We start from the raw sequence: 19,409 nt of genomic DNA, 5'->3' as shown, positions 1-19,409 counted from the left end.
TTCTTAGAGAAGGACAGGATGTGAGTCAAATAAATGAGAGAAATAAAAAAAAACATTTTTTTAAAAAAGTGCTTGCTCTTACCTAAACATTTGGCTGTATCATAAATAAGTGTTTTGCTGGCTTCCGTTAAAAGATTTTACTTTGCTCTTTTTCGGCTCTCATCCTTTCCTCTAGTTGAAGCATTGGGACTGATTCTTTGTAGCAAATATATTGGAAGATAATTGCTTACACAGATTGGGCCAGAGATTTGGGTACACCTTAAAGTGCGTGCGTGCGTGCGTGCGTGCGTGCGTGCGTGCGTGCGTGTGTGTGTGTGTGTGTGTGTGTGTGTGTGTGTGTGTGTGTGTGTGTGAGAGAGAGAGAGAGAGAGAGAGAGAGAGAGAGAGAGAGAGAGAGAAAGAGGTCAAGCCATTGCAGTGACAGTACAGTAATTTGAACCAGCCTTGTATGCTGATATTCAAAGTGAAAACTAAGTTAGTAAAATGCAGGATCTTTACATTTGTTACCCCAAAGTTAGAAATGCAAAATTTCTGAAAATTTCCATTTTTTCCCCCCAGGAAAAACAGGGAAACATTTCTTTTCTGGGAAAAAAAATTGGATCTTCTGTTTCTCAGTCGATCCAGTCAAAACAGCTTTACATACATACATTTTTTTCCAGGAAAAAAGAGACCTTTCTCGCCCTGTTATTTTCCCAGATGAAAATGGAAATTTTCAGAAATTTTACACCTCTGCCCAAGATCATGGATTGAATTCTTCCCCAGGAGAGGAATTCCCTCACTTCATTAGCTTTTCCGTGTTTGTGCCTACAGCATTTTTATGTTCGTGAATATGTGGATACGTATATGGTAGGCGTATGTAGAGCTGTGTTTTTGGAAGACAGCTTCCAGAATTCCTCATGCTGCATCCAAAACACAAATCTGCACACCTTTAATATATACAGAAGCATTTCTTTTTCTTGATCTTTAAGTTTGGTTTGGATAACTATTTAGTTTAATTTTGTTTGATTTTGTTCCCTGTGTTTGCTCTTCTGTCTTTGCAGAAACGGTTGAATTTGTTTTGATGTTTTTGAAGTTCGTTTTTATGATGGTTTTAAGGCTGTTCTAGTCTTGCTAGCACCAACATTTATTATAGGTCCCTGAGCAGTTCAATATGAGGAGCTTCTTTGGGATCATAAACAGTTTCCTATGCCTGAGTAAAAGAGGGATGTTTTTAACAGATGTGAGGCCTCTGTTGTTTCTATGGAATGGCAGCATATAGGACCACTCCACTTACAGTAATGGAAAAGATGCCAGTCAACCATATTATAGGGGCAGGTGTTTCCTTCTGTTTATATGTGTGTCTTTATGTATTCGTATGGGAATCCATTCATCCTATTGATATGTAGAAATGGTGAAAGCTGTGTCTACAAGCACTTTTTCTCTGTTTGGAAAGAGGGATTGCAGCGCTAGCATATGAACTTGCATAATGATGAGGATGTCTAATTAAGCTGAAACATCATGTCCTTTTAATTATGCAATTAAGATGTCAAATTACATCATTAAAGCATGTAATTACATGATGAAAAAATGTTATGAAATTTTACACTGCTTCATGAAATTACATTTTAAACTTGGAAAAAATAGCCCAAATATCATCATTCAATGCATAATACATTTCATCTCCTCCTTTCTAAAGTAAGGGCACATACAACAGAAGAAAAACACCCCGAAATTAACAAAGCAGAAATTGTGCTATGTGTACGCTTTTGGAAGTATGATAGGAAGATTGTGTATTCTTTTCTCTTTTTTAAAATATTTTAGGTACTGCATTCTGGAATATACAGGTTACATAGCTGCTTGTGACATAAGTTCCTACTTTGACAGTCTCATCTGACCTTGATATTTCCATAGTTTAGTTATTCAAAAACTAGGGTGTGGCCTTAGCTAGCTGCTTCTACTCATTGGTGGCTTAATCCTCCCTACTAGCCTGGGTGGGAGAAGTAGTGCTTTCACCACCTATCATCATCTGCTGATGCCACCTCCTAGCCCCTTCTCCTCCTCCTCCTGCTTTCAAGGCCGTACTGCCCACATCTCCTACTTTTCATGCAGAAAAGTAGCAGCTTCAGCCAACATGTCTTTAGGCAAAGCTCCAGCTCTGCATAAAGGCTAATCTGATCTCATTTTTTGAACGGGTAGCTTCCCTGATAGACAGAGGAAATCCTGTAGATAGTATATCTTGACTTCAGCAAAGACTTTGACAAAGTGCCCTGTGATACTCTGATTAGCAAGCTAAGTAGGTTTGGGTTTGAAAGAACAATTTTCAGGTGGATACACAGTTGGCCACAGAATTGTACTCAGAGGGTGATGATTAATGGCTCGTTTTCAGACTGTGAGGAAGTAACATGGGGTGCTCCAGGGCTCAGTCCTGGGTCCTGTACAGTACTCTTGAAAATTTTTATTGGAACAAGTTCAGAGGAGGGCAACAAGGATGATCAGGGGGCTGAAAACCAAGCCCTGTGAGGCAAGACTGAAAGAACTCAGACTGGTTAGCCTTGGGAAAAGAAGACTGAGGGGAGAAAAGATAGTACTTTTCAAATACTTGAAAGACTGTCATTCAGAGGAGGGGCAGGATCTGTTCTCGGATCATCTCAGAGTGCGGAGCACCAGCAATGGGCTCAAGTTACAGGAAGCCAGATTTCGATTAAATATCAGGAAAAACTTCCTAACTGTTAGAGCAGTACAGCAATGGAATCAATAACTTTGAGAGGTAGTGAGTACTCCAACAGTGGAGGCATTCAAGATAAATTAAGCCAACCACCTGGCGGATATGCTTTGATTTGTATTCCTGCATCGAGCAGGGGGTTGGACCTGATGGCCTTATAGGTCCCTTCTAACTTCATTATTCTATGATTCTATGTCTCTAAGGCAGAGACTGCTTAAAGTGGCTGACACATCTTTATAAGGGGGAGGAATGGCAATAGTGATGATATAGTATGGAGAGGGGGCACAAAAGGAAAGCCAGAACAGAAGTAGCCAACATAAACTGAAACAATGAGAAAGGAGATGAGATGCTGGTGGGGGTCTTCCCAAGGAGTGGCACAATTTGCTACTCCTTGTAACCCCACTTCTGAGTAACTGCCTTACTCAGCTTTTTGATAGGGTCAGCTTTGTCTGCACTCTATTTCTTCTCCCTCTCCTTTCTTCATGTGTTAAGTGACATAGGCCAGAATCTTATAGAGAAAGGAAGTAATTGCAGCAGTTTTTAGGGAATTAGCAAGGTGTTGGTTGTATGCCTGGTCGTGAACCAGTCAGTCTTGCATCCACATATACAATCAGTAACCTAATTGGAACCTTGTCTATTAGCTGTGATTTGTTGCTGTGACTTCACAGATTTCACTTACATCACAGTGAGATCCCAGTAGGATTCTGGCTGCTGTTTCACTGTGCTTTGCCATGTGCCTGCTGCCTATTTTGTAATGTAATGTCTTGCAATGTCTGTTTAAGCTCCATGTCTTGCTTGTTGGCTGGTATACAATTTGTTCTGACATAAGATTTTCCCTTGACAAATTTTGCTGATCAAGCTGGTGCAAGGTTGTGTATTACAGTAGAGTACTGAAGACTCCAGGTTGGCTAGCCTACAGAAATTTAATGTTCCTGAACTTTAATTTTTAGAAAATGAGATCTGTTTCATTCTGGAAAGCCCGACATTACATGCGATTTCTTCATTGCAGAAATAAAATAGTTCAAAATATTTGGTGGATTGATTTCCAGACTTAACCATAATGGCTAGTTCAGCTGGATTTGTTCACTCTCAAATTGTGTAATGCTGTAATGTTTTCTTTTTTAAAAAATCATATGCATTAGGCAAACATGCCTCTTTTCCTCTTGCAGAGATTGAAGGATGTGTGAAAAATCTATTTTCTGGAATTAGCTGATGATATTTAGCACCTAGTATTTACCATCCAGCACCTGGTATTTAAGCACCTAGTATATCTCTGGCATAACAGAGATGAATAAGTAATGTTTGTATTTTTAGCACAGGCAGCCCCAAAGGAACTGATGGTTGACAATATATTAATTAAAACACACATTGAATGGAACAGGGAAAACTTGACAGATGTTTGTTTACCCCATTTTCTCTGCTGCTTTGAAAGCTGTGGTTATTTCTGTAATTTGTATGTGATGCCAGCTGTATTTTATGTGGCTTTGACATGAGATCTAGAATGACAGAATCAAGGTCACCAAGTCCAACCCCTGATAAAGCAGGAAATCCACAGTGAAAGAGCCCTTGACAAACTGCCACCCAACTTTGTTTAGAAACCTCATCCCAAGGAGAACCCATCACCTTCCAACATAGTTCTTTCCGTGGCCAAGCATCTCAGTGTTTTTCTCAATGTTTGGTTGAAACCTCCTTTCTTGTAATTTGATACTGAGCTTGCTCCATGCTCTTATGTGACAGCCCTTCAAATATTTTGAAGATGGCCATTATATTGCCTCTCAGACTTCTCTTCTCCAGGCAACACACATGCAGCTCCTTCAAGTATTTTTCATTAGCTTGCTTTTCAGACCTTTCACCCTCTTGGTCACCCTGCTCTGGAGACATTCCAGCTTAAATCAGTTCATTTAATGTGTTCCTTTCCCACCTCTTTATCTATCTCGGACAGCAGCCCCCTTATTGCCTTCATTATTCTGCATGCACCAGGCTAAACACTGTTTCCCCTTTGGAACAAGACAAGAGTCAAAACGGATGTTCTACTTGTACTTTTCTCATTAAATGACCAAAAAATTCTTGTTTTCTGCATGGTGCTGTATGTATTTTATGATTTCCTAGTCTTTATTTGTTTTTCTTAGCAATACTTTACTGGTCATCTTCTCAGTTCAAGAAAATTTGAACATACCGTGTTAAGTGCTCATTTCAAACATTTCTGTCTTTTTTTTTATATTAGCCAGTTTCAAAGTCTGTGCCATGCAGTAAAAGACAGATTCCACAATACTATACAATGGATATACTCATGGCCAATTTAAAGTTTTTGTTCTGCACAAGATTCTTTCTTTTAAATAGGCTGCTCATCTTGATTCTAACTTTACTGCATTGCTATGATTAAACCTTCCATGCTACTTAATTCCAAGTTGTCTGCATTTGTCAGCATGCACCCGTCTTTTATTTTGGATCTTAGCTGCATTTTTTGGGTTGCGTGACTTTTAATGATTGCCAAGATCTTGATTTTCTTAACCTTCATGTTTAGATGGCCATTATCCTGTTCTAGAGTCACTAGCAGTAGCAGATTGCTGCTAATTAAAAACTTTCTACTGGCCTGTCTGTGCTGAGTAAAAGTATCATAGAAGTTGGCAGAAAAGATACAATTACTGCACTCTACTTTATCCAGTGGTACTGTATTATTCATTGCACTGTAATGTAGATAACCTTGAGATAGTTTCAATTCTCAAAATGTTGTTTTGTTTTAATTTGCTTATTATTAGCTGAGCAGTCATTTAGTGTGCACATCTGCCAGAGTTGCAAGGTACAATGGCAGAATTTTTGGTTTTTGTGCTGCTAGAGAAATTCCAGAGAATTTGCCCCAAATTGTTCCAGTTTTAAAACACCTGGAAGACAAATTAGTAGTTTCATCACTACTAGAAATTACTATATTGCTTTTCCTACAAAAGTTAACTTTACCATTTAAAAGGGTGCCTTTCACACCTGTTCACCCTACTGTTATTTTTATTTATTTATACTGATATAATGTGACAAACGGAAGATTTTTAGTTCCTCTGGATATGAAGAAAGGCAATAAATGGGAAAAGGAATTCCTCACCTCTGCGTTTGGTAGTGGCTTATTTTTTTCTAATTTATATGGCTATTATGATCATGTTTGATAATTGCATATTGCTTAATTATATTTATGTGACTAGCAATCAACAACTCATCTCTGGGTGATAAACAAAATTGATACAATCTACAGAAATTAAAAACAATTATAACACATGATTTATTTTTAAACAGTTATTTGGAAATAATTCAAAGGAGCACAGACTTTTCCTTGCACTAGAGATAAAATAAAATGATTATCAGTTCAGCTTAAAAACCATATGAAAATAGTGAGAACCACCAATGGTTTCCTCTCTCCTCAGTAGAATTATCTTATAAGATAAATATGCTGTACTCTCCCCTGAGATAATTACTGTGTGGAAATCATTCATCATCACAGTGAACAGAGTTGGAGCAATCCAAGAATGCTAGAGTTCTAAGGATCTAATTTTGACAGAATGTCTCTGGAGCTTGAGTGCATGTACTGTACTCAAGTATCAGTCTTTTATTTTTGAGAGAAGGAAATAACCAAACCTGAATCAACATCTAATATAACGTTCCTGACAGATGCCGGTCCTGTCTTATACTGCAACCCGCAGGAGGGAAATTTCAACAGCACTTACAAATACATTAATATGCTACATGTAACTGTGCTCCTTGTATCTAGTACGGTCACTCATTGTTGATAGCAAATGCAGGAATACTGAGATTAATGGAACCACAATACATGGCATGGAATTTTGTGGCTTGTAGAAATCTGACTTCACACAATTAGAAGGTCTGTTTGGTTTCTGAGAAAACCTATCTGGCCCATGGAAATTTGCCATTCGATGCAGAGAAAGCCAAAAGCTAAAAGTAGCTCCTGCCCATATCATGTTCCTTTATTGTTAATAATAATAATAATCTTAGAATTGCAGAGCTGAAAGGGACCCGATGGATAATCGAGTCCAGTCGTTGTCAAGGAGGCACCATGAGGAACTGAACTCCCAACCATACCTAAACCCCTGAGCTGTCCAGCAATAATGTTCCTACCTCTGTTATTATTTCTAAAAAGTTAACATAATGTCTGGTGCTGTTAAGGGTTTTTTTGTGTGTGTAAGGAACTGTGTTTACTTATTACTCCTAGGAAGTTGCTTTTTAATGGCCTTTTTTGGGTGATTTTGAGCAGCTTTTACATTCTAAAGTGTTGCTTTTTATATTTTGAAAATAGGTATCAAGTTACTTTTTAAAGAACAAATAAGGAGTAATGATAATGAGCTACTTATAAAAGAGAAAAGGTGGACAAGTAATGAATTACAGTACTTTTAGAAAAGTCATACGCCAAGCTGTAGATTTCATACTTTTGCTATATTGGTTGGTTTCCAGAGTTTTCCTCATCTTAATCTTGGGGCTTTTTAATGTGAAAAGAAACACACATTTAGTTTCAACTGGTTTGTTTCAGATTTGTTTAAATGTACAGTGGTGCCTCGCTTAACGAGTGCCTCGTTTAGCGATGAATTCGCATAACGATGTGTTTTTTTAGAAAATAATATGCACTGTATAACGATGTTTCCTATGGGCGATTTTCGCTTAGCGAAGTTTGGGACCATGCTTCGCATAACGAATGCGATTTTAGGTCCCCTGCTTCACTTAACGATGTTTCTTTTTTCAATTTAAAAAGTGTCTTAGAAGGGTCAAAAACGGTTCTAAATGCGTGGATTCGTTAGAGGACCCCCTAAGTCATGTACAAACCTGATTTGGCTTTGATCTGACTTTTCGTTAATTTATGGTGAATTTTTTTTTTTGGCCCATAGGAACCAATGGACCTGTCAAAATTGGACAGCTCCATGCTTTCCTATGGGGGAGAAAACAATTCACCATAAATTAACGAAAGTTCAGATCAAAGCCAAATCAGGTTTGCACACGACTTAGGGGGTCCTCTAACGAACCCAAGCATTTAGAACAGTTGCTGAGTCTTCGTTAATTTTTTGTGAATTTTTCTTCCCCCATAGGAAACAATGGAGCTGTCAGATTTTGACAGCTGTCAAAAGTTGGGGGGAAAAAATTCACCATAAATTAACGAAAAGTCAGATCAAAGCCAAATTAACCTTTGCATCCGTTTTAGAGGGTGCAGAAGCTAATCCAAGCATTTAAAACCATTTTTGACCCTTTTATGACACACTTAAATTTGCAAAAATTGACTTCGCAAAGCCTTTGAAATGCATTGAGTCAGCTTCAATACATTCCAATGGAGGAAACATTGTATCGTTTAAGGATGTTTCCTATGGGTTTTTTCACTTAAGGACGGCAATCCGTGCCTATTGGAACGGATTAACCGGTTTCCAATGCATTCCTATGGAAAATGGTGTTTCACATAACGATGTTTCACATAACGTTTTTTTTTGGAACCAATTAAAATCGTTATGCGAGGCACCACTGTAAATTGTTTTTTAAATGTTACTTTTGCCATCCTATATTGTAAATTTACTTTGGGAAGATTTCAGCTGTGTAATGGGCCCAAGAAAAAACATCTACACAGTCATCAATCAACCAGTCAATCAAAATAGAAATTTGCCTATAGAAAAGTGAAAGCACAGCTTTTTCAAGCCTTATTTATTTTGCTCTTTTTACAGGTATTCCATCTCTGGATTCTCCCGGCTAGAAAAAGCAGGCATCCGTCACCCACCTCCTTTACCTTTTATTGGAAATCTGCTATATTTTCGTGAGGTAAGAGGTTCTTTGGGTGGCATCCTTTTCGGTATGTTCGTAGGTCTCTGCCAGTTTCCCGACTTCTGAACATCTTGTGATGAATGGTGACATGAGCTCACCGAAAGAATTTCCCAATTCATGGTGATCTTACTTTTAAATGCAAAGTCTGGTATGAAAGCAGAAACAATTCCCACCCCCAGAAATCAATTTGCACTGATGATTGTAACCACTGCATTCTTACAGAGATAGGTAGATGTTTCAAGTTGTGTATTTCAAAAGCAAAGATACTTTAAATAGGATTTAGTAAGAAGATAGATTTCTATATACCACACTGTTCCCTGCCATTCATCACATTTCCCATAGCTTTCCTGCTCCTGCAGTAATATGTCAATTGCACTTTATTTTCACTTCTAAATTCTATTGCTCCTTTGGTCCCTGTCAAGAGAATACTAATTCTGCATCCCAAATGCCAGAAATGTACATCTAAAAATATATTATTGACGCTAGTTGCTCTAGTCATCAACATGTCGCTGATTGCAAAGACTTGATTCTATGAAGACAGGTGAGTTTCAAGTAAAACCTGGCATCTGATTTCACTTCTGTGAAGGATGAAACACTTTGCATTCATCTAATTTCCAAAAGTGAGGGACGTTGTGGCGCTGCAGGTTAAACCGCAGAAACCTTTGTGTTTGTGCTGCAAAGTTAGAAGACCTGCAGTTGTAAGATCAAATCCATGCGTCAGAGTGAGCCCCCGTTGTTTGTCCCAGCTCCCGCCAACCTAGCGGTTTGAAAGCATGCAAAATGCAAAATGCGAGTAGATAAATAGCTACCACCACGGTGGGAAGGTAACGGTGTTCCGTGTCTAGTCGTACTGGCCACGTGACCACAGAAGATTGCCTTCGGACAAACGCTGGCTCTGTGGGTTGGAAACAGAGATGAGCACCGCCCCCTAGAGTCGGACACGACTGGACGAATTGTCAAGGGGAACCTTTACCTTTACCAATTTCCAAAAAGCATTTGTAGTTTGTTAAACCAACCTCTGTCCCTAGCATTGGCCCTATTTGGATGTAACTAAATGCATTTGAAGTGGATGGAGACAGATCATGTGTCAATTTCTACAAACTTATGTCATCACAGAAGGAGGGTGAAAAGCCTTTGGCCCCAGTGTTGCTCTGTTTTGAACTATAGCTCCCATCTTCCTGTGCTATCTGGAGCTTCTGGGAGTTGAAATCTAATACATCTAGAAAGTTATAACTTCCCCACCCCTCTCACACATACGTAGCTGCACGCATCCAGATCTCCTTTTGTGTTACTGGGATCTTTGAAAAAGCAGGGTGCCGTGATCACCCAGAAAGAGTACTTTATGTCTGTAATTTGATATGCTTTGGGCTGTATTCAGATTTTAAACTGAACATGAAGAATGAGAGTGGGGATGGCAATCAAGAGTCAATCAGTGAATTAATTTACATATTGCTTTTCCAAAAACAGTACACTTCCAATGGTTCATAACAAATCAAGACAGAAAACTAACAATAAATTCTCACTGAACTGAGATCAGGTTCGCAGTGAATAAATCAAACATGAAGCATCAGTAACAAAGTAACAATAATATAACAAACGTCATTAACCTAAGAAGCACGAAGTAGATAAGGCATAAATAATAAAACAGTTAAGAAATAATTTCATTACCATTCTCTTTTTAAAAAAGGTACCATATTTGTTTTCCCTTAGCTAGTTAGAAACAGAAAGAGACAAATAACAGCAGTAGCAAAGTTTTTGGGGAAAGCAGGGGAGTTTGCCACTTGCAGGAGTTGGTAACATTCACTGGCCTAGAGACGTTAATCAGCAGAGCACTCTTTCTTCTCGGGTGATGGTGGACAGAGCAAGCATCATCTTCCCCCTCTCTCATGAATTCATGTCTAAGAAGTACTGTTGCTGTATGCTAGCTCTGTGTAGTTAATTCTACGCAAACGTACTACGTACATCCATGAAAGAGAACAGGGAGGCATCGAGTAATTCTGCATAGATATACTGTACCTCCATGAAAAAGGGAATTCTATAAAAGCTTTGTTTTCTTTTCTTTTGTTCATTGCACAGTGCAGAGCTTTCAAAGCTGCTTAGGCATGTAGGGGAGGGTCATAATTCAGTGGCATAGTGCATGTTTTGCATGCAAAAAATGCCAGCTTCAAGTTTGACTCAGCATTGCTGGCTACTGCTAAGGAAGACTCCTTGAACAGGGAGATTAAGTGTGTGTGCACGTGCGCGCACACACACACACACACACACACACAGAGAGAGAGAGAGAGAGAGAGAGAGAGAGAGAGAGAGAGATTCCTATGGCTTGTGGACTGCTGGATCACAGACAAAATGTATGCACCCTGCATGCGGATTTGTGGCACAGCAAAACTGTGGATTATGGCCTGCATGGGGAGTACCAGGTTGAAGCACCCTCCCATGCATGTAGAAGTTTCTTCCAATTTGCCCTTTGTTTGCTTTGACCTGATAAGTGAACATTTTAAATTTCAGAGTGCCTTGGCTGGTGGCTTTCAGGTCTATCTGCATTTTCCTTCATTCTCTATAGCAAGCATTCCTTCCTTTCCTCTCCGACCCCCCACCCCCATTTTTATTTTATTAGCCAGGCTGTTGACAGGCTGCATGCCGCTTCCCTGCCTTGAATTTTAATGGAGACATCACTCTTTCTTTAGCTTCTCTCCCGAGTGGACAGGATATTCTTTGTCTGCTGTGTTTATTCCTGTCTGGCCTACTTGTAGCTCCTGGACTGTTGCTTCTAAGTGTCCCACTTTGGTTGAATGGAAAATAGGGAGTCGGGGAGGGAAGGAGGGAAGGAAGACGGGGAGCTTTTGTCTCGGTTTTCAGTCGGGCCGGACTGAACTGTTTTATAGCCGTGGGGGTGGAGAGGAGATGGAGAGGGTGAAGGACAAGGGCATGAAAGAAGAGAGACAGGGCAATCCATTCCTCACTCCACCCCACCCCAAACACCCTTTGATGAGCAAGTGAAGACAAACAAAATGCAAAGGAGGATGGAGTAGGTCTTGCAATGCCCACTTGCAATGCTAGTGCTTCCGTCTTCAACAGAGGAGAAACTGTGGAAAGCATCTCTTAGAAATGGTCAATGGAATAGGACTGTGAAGAAGCAAAAGGGAAAGAGAGTCAAAGGGGGAGACACGGAAAGTGCACGGTTCCAGTTTCAAAGCATAAAAAGATCCCTGTGTGTTGTTTTGTGTTGCTTTTGCAGGGTGGAGGGAGGGTACTTGGTTTGATTGATATATGGAAAATCAGAAACAGGCACTGCCTTAGCCTTTCCCACTGCCCTCTGTTGCCCTTATTAGCTATTGATGATGGGAGTTGTACTGCAACATATAACGTTGTGCAAGCTAGCAGATTTGTGAAGGAATTTATCTGTGACTGATGGCAAAAGGCGGAGAAGGAGCTCAGCCAGTAGAAACTCACAATCTCAAAGGAAGGCTAAATGTGGTGATTCTTTATTTGAGGAGCTGGAATGTAATGTAATACCCAATTGTGCATGACACGAAAGCTCAGAGGTTACTTTTTTTGGGGGTAGTCTAATAAAGGTATCACCTGCTCCCACTTTTGTATTGTGTAAGAATCCCATGGCTTTCTTTGATGTCTTTGGGATTTATTAAAGATGAATTTTAGCCTCATAAAACTAGCCCATTGAAGCCTATGGCCAGGAATGCTGCCTCACTTTTGGAGGTGAGCTGGAGTCAAATGGAATATTCTGAAAAAACGTGTGGCTTGCTAGTATCCTGAATAGGAGCATTTCTCACTGCAGCACTTTCTTGCAAATGCAGATGCAACTGCAAATTCAAATAAAAGTAAACCAGATCAGTACCTCTTTTGCATTAACCACTAAAAGAGGAATGGAGTAAGTTTAACAGATACTTCTATTGTTCAATCACAGTTAAGAGAAATAGAATGATAAAGGCATCTTTTTGAAAGTTATGGCAAATGTGAGTGGGATTGGGCTGAATTGTCTGCCCATAGGTGCATGCTGGAGTGGGAAGAAAACTGATAGTCTCATCTCCCAGGACATAAAGGGAATCAGGTGTAGTGATGGCTCTTCTTGGATTGAAGGGCCCAAGTCAAGTTGGAGAAAAACCACATACGGAAGACCAGTTGCCTTGTAGTTTTTCTCTGCTGTGGGCTCCTCTTCACATAATTTGGGACCACATCTGCTCACACACCCAGTTTTGTAATCCATGCAATATCCATGCTGGAGGCAAGATAACTTATCCAGTTGTCCCTGCACAATCACATACATACATACATACATACATACATACATACATACATACATACATACATACATACATACATACATACATACATACATACATACATACATACATACATACATACATACATACATACATACATACATACATACATACCGTGTTTCCCTGAAAATAAGACAGGGTCTTATATTAATTTTTGCTCCAATAGGTGCGTTAGGGCTTAATTTCAGGGGATGTTTTATTTTTTTCATGTACAACAATCTGCATTTATTGCAATACAGTTATGTCATCTTCTTCCAGTTGCTGCACAAGGGTGGAGGGCAGGGTTTCACTTAACTGGGGCTTATTTTGGGGGTAGGGCTTATATTACAAGCATCCTGAAAAATCATACTAGGGCTTATTATCAGGTTAGGTCTTATTTTTGGGGAAACAGGGTGCATACATAGAATTCTGACTAAAGAACATAGTCTTCCTAAGTGTCTTGTATCAGGAAATCTGATGGGATTGAGTGTCACTGGGGAGTTGATTAGAGCCCCAGGTTGATTTGCCAAGGGACATGGAAGGAGCCTCCCAGGTGAATGTGAAGATAGTGAACACATTTTGGCATATCTTGGGCAACAACAGCACTTGATTGCTTCTGACATGAAAGAAGGAGAATTGATTTGCCTCTATTTTCCTTATTCAGTTATTAGTGTAGACAGGAGGAACTGACTCATTCATCCACAGGGTTACCAGTTTGATCCCAGGAGCACTTGGTGGCAAATTATGAAATGTTATCACTCCAAAACAAGACAAAATTTTAAACATTAGAATGCCTTAAAAATACATACAGATCTCAAGCAGCAGTTGTAGACCTAAAATTACTGTCAACCCTGATTTTCTGTTGAGTATGGTCTTTATCCATCACACAACAAATCTAGCGGAGGCTTAACTTTGTTAGTGTTGTCTAAACACATTAACCACATGCTCCTCGGCATATGGGCAAATACATATCAATTTATTTTCATTAGTGTTTTATTGCAGGATGTGCTAGGTTTTCCTGTCTCCATCGAAGCTGCTGTCACCAGGTTGGCTTTGAAGAACAAGAGATTAAGTGCCACTTCTCACAATAACACTGCTGTCACATGTAGGTCTGGTGAAACTGCATTGGTTTTGTGACTGTACACACCGGGAGGCATTTCTTTTCTATGTGACATCTTGTTTTTACTTTCCTTTAGCAGCTCTGGATGTCTCTTTTTAAAGAGAACATAGGACTGGCCCTACCGTTAGGTAGAGTGCATCTCTGCTGACAGCAGATTTTAGGTGACATAAAATAATAGCAAAAATTGATTTGCTATTACTGTGTTTTTTGCTGCAAGAGGCAGGGAAAGATGTTCTACATCATGTTCCTGGGTAAATTTTAAAATACTATTAACTTTGACTCCAGTGCTTTTGGGGAATAGGTTCATTTGATGTTTGGTCTCTGTCAGCAAAATCTTGGCCTGGAAGAATCGGATATACAGTGGTGCCTCGCTTAACGATGATAATCCGTTCTAGGAAAATCGCCGTTAAGCAAAAACATCATAAAGCGAAATTAAAAACCCCATTGAAAACCATTCAGTGCGTTCCAGTGGGGTAAAAACTCACTGTCCAGCGAAGATCCTCCATACGGCAGCCATTTTCACTGCCTGTATAGCAATGAATCCGTCCCTAAGCACAGCAGGGAGCCATTTTAAGCACCCGGTGGCCATTTTGAAAACCCGACGATCAGCTGTTTTTGATTGTCGGAAAGTGAAAATCAGTTCCCGAAGCAGGGAAGCAATCATCGCTAAGCGAAATTCCCCCATTTAGACCATCGTTTTGCAATCACAATTGCGATCACAAAAGCATCATCGTAAAGCAGATTCATCGTAATGTGGGGCAATCGTTAAGCGGGGCACGACTGTACATTTTTTTTATCTTGATAGCATCTAGAGATGGGCGCAACCTGCTGATTTGTCCTTTGGATGAACAGGTGCTCTGCAGCACCGCCTCCTCCAGCAGGGGTCCACTCAGAGGCGGCACCTGGAGGAGGTGGAGCAGGGAAACTGGAGCACTGCCTCTGAGTGGGCACCTGCTGGAGGAGGCAGGGCTGGGAAGTGCTGAATGCCTCTTCATCCAAACCAGCGGCTCGTTCCCATCTCTAATAGCAACGACATCGTGTGAATAAAATGGATACATGAACAGTTCTATTTCCATGCGTTTTGTACATCTATTATTCTACACACATGTAAGAAACAGTGTATCACTTGCCCTGTAACTGTGTTTCAATGTATACTAAAGTTTTGTCTGCACAATTGTCATGTGGAGGCCATTCTAAGTGGCTGCTCTGTGAGATGGGTATGACCCTGCGTGATCAGTGACTACTCCGAGCTTTGCTGTTCAAGTAGGCCAGGCCTCTTTAGACGCTGGAAGTCCTTCTCAGAAAGACATTTCTCTTCAGGCAGGCTTTTCCTTACTGACTGGCTGTTTGGGAATAATTTTTTAAATGGATTGTTATACTCTGTTGTTTTCAAATGTGTTTTTAGTATTGATTTTATTTACTATTTTTAATACCCTGTTTCCCCCAAAATAAGACCTAACCTGAAAATAAGCCCTAGTATGATTTTTCAGGATGCTCGTAGTATAAGCTCTACCCCCCAAATAAGCCCCAGTTAAGTGAAACCCCGCCATCCACCATTGTGTAGCAACCAGAAGAAGATGACATGACTCTTATTTGAATGAATGTAGATTGTTGTACATGAAAAAATAAAACATCCCCTACAATAAGTCCTAATGCATTTTTGGAGCAAAAATTAATATAATTAATTTTTTATTTTTGGGGAAAGATGGTGTAATACTTTTTTAATTCTTTAAAAATATTTTGTATATTTTCTGTTTTTCGTTTTGAAATATTGCCTTTTTAATGATGTAATTAGCATTGGGTCACTTTAAGGAAGAAGGTATGGTAAAGATATTTTGAATGAATGAATGAATAAGATGACTCGAATTTTCAGTATGTATACATTACTGAAACAGCGACGTCTACTTTGGCTTGGGCACGTCGTGAGAATGGCTGATGGTCGGATTCCAAAGGATCTCCTGTATGGAGAATTAGTGCAGGGAAATTGCCCCAGAGGGAGACCACGGCTGCGATACAAGGATATCTGCAAGCGGGATCTGAAGGCCTTAGGAATAAACCTCAAGAGATGGGAAACCCTGACATCTGATCGTTCAGCCTGGAGGCAGGCAGTGCATCACGGCCTCTCCCAATTTGAAGAGATCCTTATCCAGCAGGCCGAGGCAAAGAGGAAGTCACAAAAGCAGCAAAACCAGGGAGCTGGACAGGGGACAGACTGGATTTGTCCTCAGTGTGGAAGAGATTGTCACTCTCGAATTGGCCTCCTCAGCCACACTAGACGCTGTTCCAAGTCCTCCATACAGAGCACATTACCATAGTCTTTCGAGACTGAAGAATGCCTAACCTAACTTCTCACCCTAAAACTGAGGAGCAATGCCTTTCCTAATTATAACTCTAACCTATAAAACCTTATTAAAACACCCAGTCACATAAGCATGAGACAGAAAATAATCACACAACCCATTCACAGCAACAAAGTCTTTGTTGGATCGTTAGAAAATGAGGTGTCAAATTCCCCAGAAGTCTTCATCAGACAGAGATGGTATAAAACTTGGGACAAATAGTTCAAAAACTGGTCCAGGTGTGATACCTGTGATTGGAATAGACATGCTGTATTGCATGCAACTGACATGCCTCCTTGCAGTATTGTGTGATAGTGATATTATTGTAATAGAATGGGATGTCATACTGTACTGTATTTAATAAGAGTAATCTTTTGTAACAGTAAAAGATAGTTAATGCCAACACTCTTCTTAAGGTGTTTCTCTTTTCCACTTTCTTTCTCCCTGTAGACTTCCTTACCCTGTATAATCCTTCCTTTTGGAGTGAGTAGATGAGTTGGATGGTCCCATATCATTATCTGATGCAGTGGGAAAATGCTTTCCATTCCATTCCATTGTTTTGCCTCTCACCTATAAAGTTTACATCAGCCGTGACAATTATCAATATTCTGTCACTTCCATTTGAGTTAATGTCAACCTCATGCATCTCCAGCCATTTGTTTTTGTTCTAGAATACAAATTTGTTTCCTTATGATTTAACCACAAATGAGGGAGGGTAGAATTTTGTTTATATGGTTTTATGGTTTAACTTTGCATATTGGACATAAGATTTTTTGTTTGTATTTTTCCTTAATATGTTTGCTGACCGATTAAGGCTTACTGGTTGTAGCTATATTTTGAAGTAATATAAAAAATTTATAATGAAATGTCAGCAACTTTGATTATAGGTCAGTATTTAGACATCAAGCTGATTAGAACGTCCATGGCTAATATAGGGATAGTAGAGCTTAGTGCCTGCAGTTCCATACGGTGGTGTATCTGGTCTGAATCCTGCCTCCAAAGTAGATTTGGTGCATCAGATAGCTCCTTTAAAGTTTGGACTAAAACCTAGGGCAGATTTATCACACCTTCCTGTTCCATGAAATTTGAGTTACAAGCCTTCATTGTACACCATACACACTTGACTTGCCATATGAATAATTTTATTTGTAATTCATAGGCTTGTTTCTCTTTGCTGGTTGTGCATTTATACGAAGACTGAAGGGAGCCATCTGCTCTTCCTCCACTTACAGACATACTTGAATAGAGAGCCACTGGTCATTCTTGGAGACTTTAACGCTAGAGTTGGTGCTGACCACAATTCTTGGCCCACTTTTCTAGGCTGTTTTGGCATCGGAAAGATGAATGAAAATGGCCAGCACTTGCTGGAGTTTTGCTGCTATTATGGTCTTTGTGTCACCAACACGTTCTTCAATATGAAGCTTCAACGCAGAGTTTCTTGGAGACATCCAAGATCCAAGCATTGGCATCAGCTTGATTTGATCCTCACTAGACATTCTAGCCTTCCTAGCATTATGATCACACGCAGCTACCAGAGTGCTGATTGTGATACTGATCACTCCCTGGTGTGTAGTAGAGTAAAATTGCGAACAAAGAGACTGTATCACTCAAAAAAGGAAGGAAGACCACGTATTGACATCAGCAAGACTCGCAATCAAAGAAAAGTGGAGAAATTTGCCCAAGCGCTTGAGGAAACCCTTCCAGGCCTGAGGCAAATGCACCTGAACGTTGGGAACATTTTAAGAATGCTGTCTATAATACCGCCTTGTCCACATTTGGCAAGAAGACCAAAAAGACGGCCGACTGGTTCGAAGCCCATTCTGAGGTGTTGATGCCAGCCATCGGGGATAAGAGGAGAGCTCTAGCAGCATACAAAGCCTGTCCTAGTGAGTACAACTTGCAGGCTCTTCGAGCTGCTCATAGCCAAGTCCAACAGACTGCCAGGAGATGTTCCAACGATTATTGGCTCCAGCTCTGCTCTCATATACAGTTAGCAGCGGACACAGGTAACATCAAAGGAATGTATGATGGGATCAAACAGGCTTTAGGTCCAATACAGAAGAAATCTGCTCCCTTGAAGTCTGCTACAGGCACGATCATCCAGGATCGAGCACAGCAGATGGACCGCTGGGTGCAGCACTACTCTGAGCTGTATTCCAGAGAGAATGTAGTAACTGAAGAAGCATTAAATAACATTGAGTGCCTCCCTGTCCTTGAAGAGTTGGACAGCGAACCAACCTGTCGTGCTGAAGAGGCTCCAGGTTCTTGCAGACAGAGTCTATCCAGAGTCACCGTGCGGTTTTCGAGCAATTAGATCCACCAATGACATGGTATTCTCCCTCAGACAGTTGCAGGAGAAATGCAGGGAACAACAACAGCCACTCTTAGTGGCCTTCATAGACCTTACAAAAGCATTTGACTTGGTTAGCAGGGATGGCCTTTTTAAAAGACTTCCTAAGATTGGATGTCCTCCTCGACTCCTTAGCATCATCAGGTCCTTTCATGAGGGAATGAAGGGCACTATAGTTTTTGATGGCTCAACATCAGATCCCTTTGACATCTGAAGTGGAGTGAAACAGGGCTGTGTCCTCGCGCCAACCCTGTTTGGGATCTTTTTTGCTGTCATGCTTTAGCACGCCTTTGGAACTTCAACTGAAGGTGTCTATCTCTGGACTAGATTAGATGGAAAGCTCTTTAATCTCTCTAGATTGAGAGCAAAGACCAAAGTCCAGTTGAAATGCATGCAGGACTTCCTCTTCGCCAGTGATGCAGCCATTGTTGTCCACTCTGCCGAAGACCTTCAACAAGACTTTGGACTAACTATCAGCCTGAAGAAAACACAAGTCATGGGCTAGGGCGTGGACTCAGATCCCTCTATTACCATCTCCATGCAAGAATTGGAGGTTGTCCATGAATTTGTGTACCTTGGCTCAAAGATCTCTGACACTCTTTCTCTAGATGGCGAGTTGGAGAAACGCATTGGCAAAGCAGCTAACATGTTCTCAAGACTCGCAAAAAGAGTATGGCTCAATAAGAAGCTGAACAGCATACACCGAGGTCCAGGTCTATACAGACTGTGTCCTGAGCACACTCCTGTACTGCAGTGAGTCCTGGACCCTTCATGCACAGTAGGAGAGAAAGCTGAACACGTTCCATATACGTTGCCTCCGACGCAT

At 40.4% G+C, this 19,409-nt stretch overlaps 1 protein-coding gene across 2 annotated transcripts in view; it reads left to right on the top strand.

The window, feature by feature from the left end:
* Positions 1 to 19,409, top strand: part of TBXAS1 (thromboxane A synthase 1) — a 311,542-nt gene that overhangs the window by 70,895 nt on the left and 221,238 nt on the right. For both annotated transcript variants that reach the window (XM_020800497.3, XM_072999994.2), the window contains exon 3: positions 8,401 to 8,494. In XM_020800497.3, coding sequence (XP_020656156.3) covers positions 8,401 to 8,494 — 94 coding nt within the window. The remainder of the gene's footprint in view (positions 1 to 8,400; positions 8,495 to 19,409) is intronic.

Source organism: Pogona vitticeps, chromosome 5, assembly GCF_051106095.1.
Source record: "Pogona vitticeps strain Pit_001003342236 chromosome 5, PviZW2.1, whole genome shotgun sequence".
Classification (NCBI taxonomy): Eukaryota; Metazoa; Chordata; class Lepidosauria; order Squamata; family Agamidae; genus Pogona; species Pogona vitticeps.
This window is presented reverse-complemented; position numbering and strand designations above follow the sequence as displayed.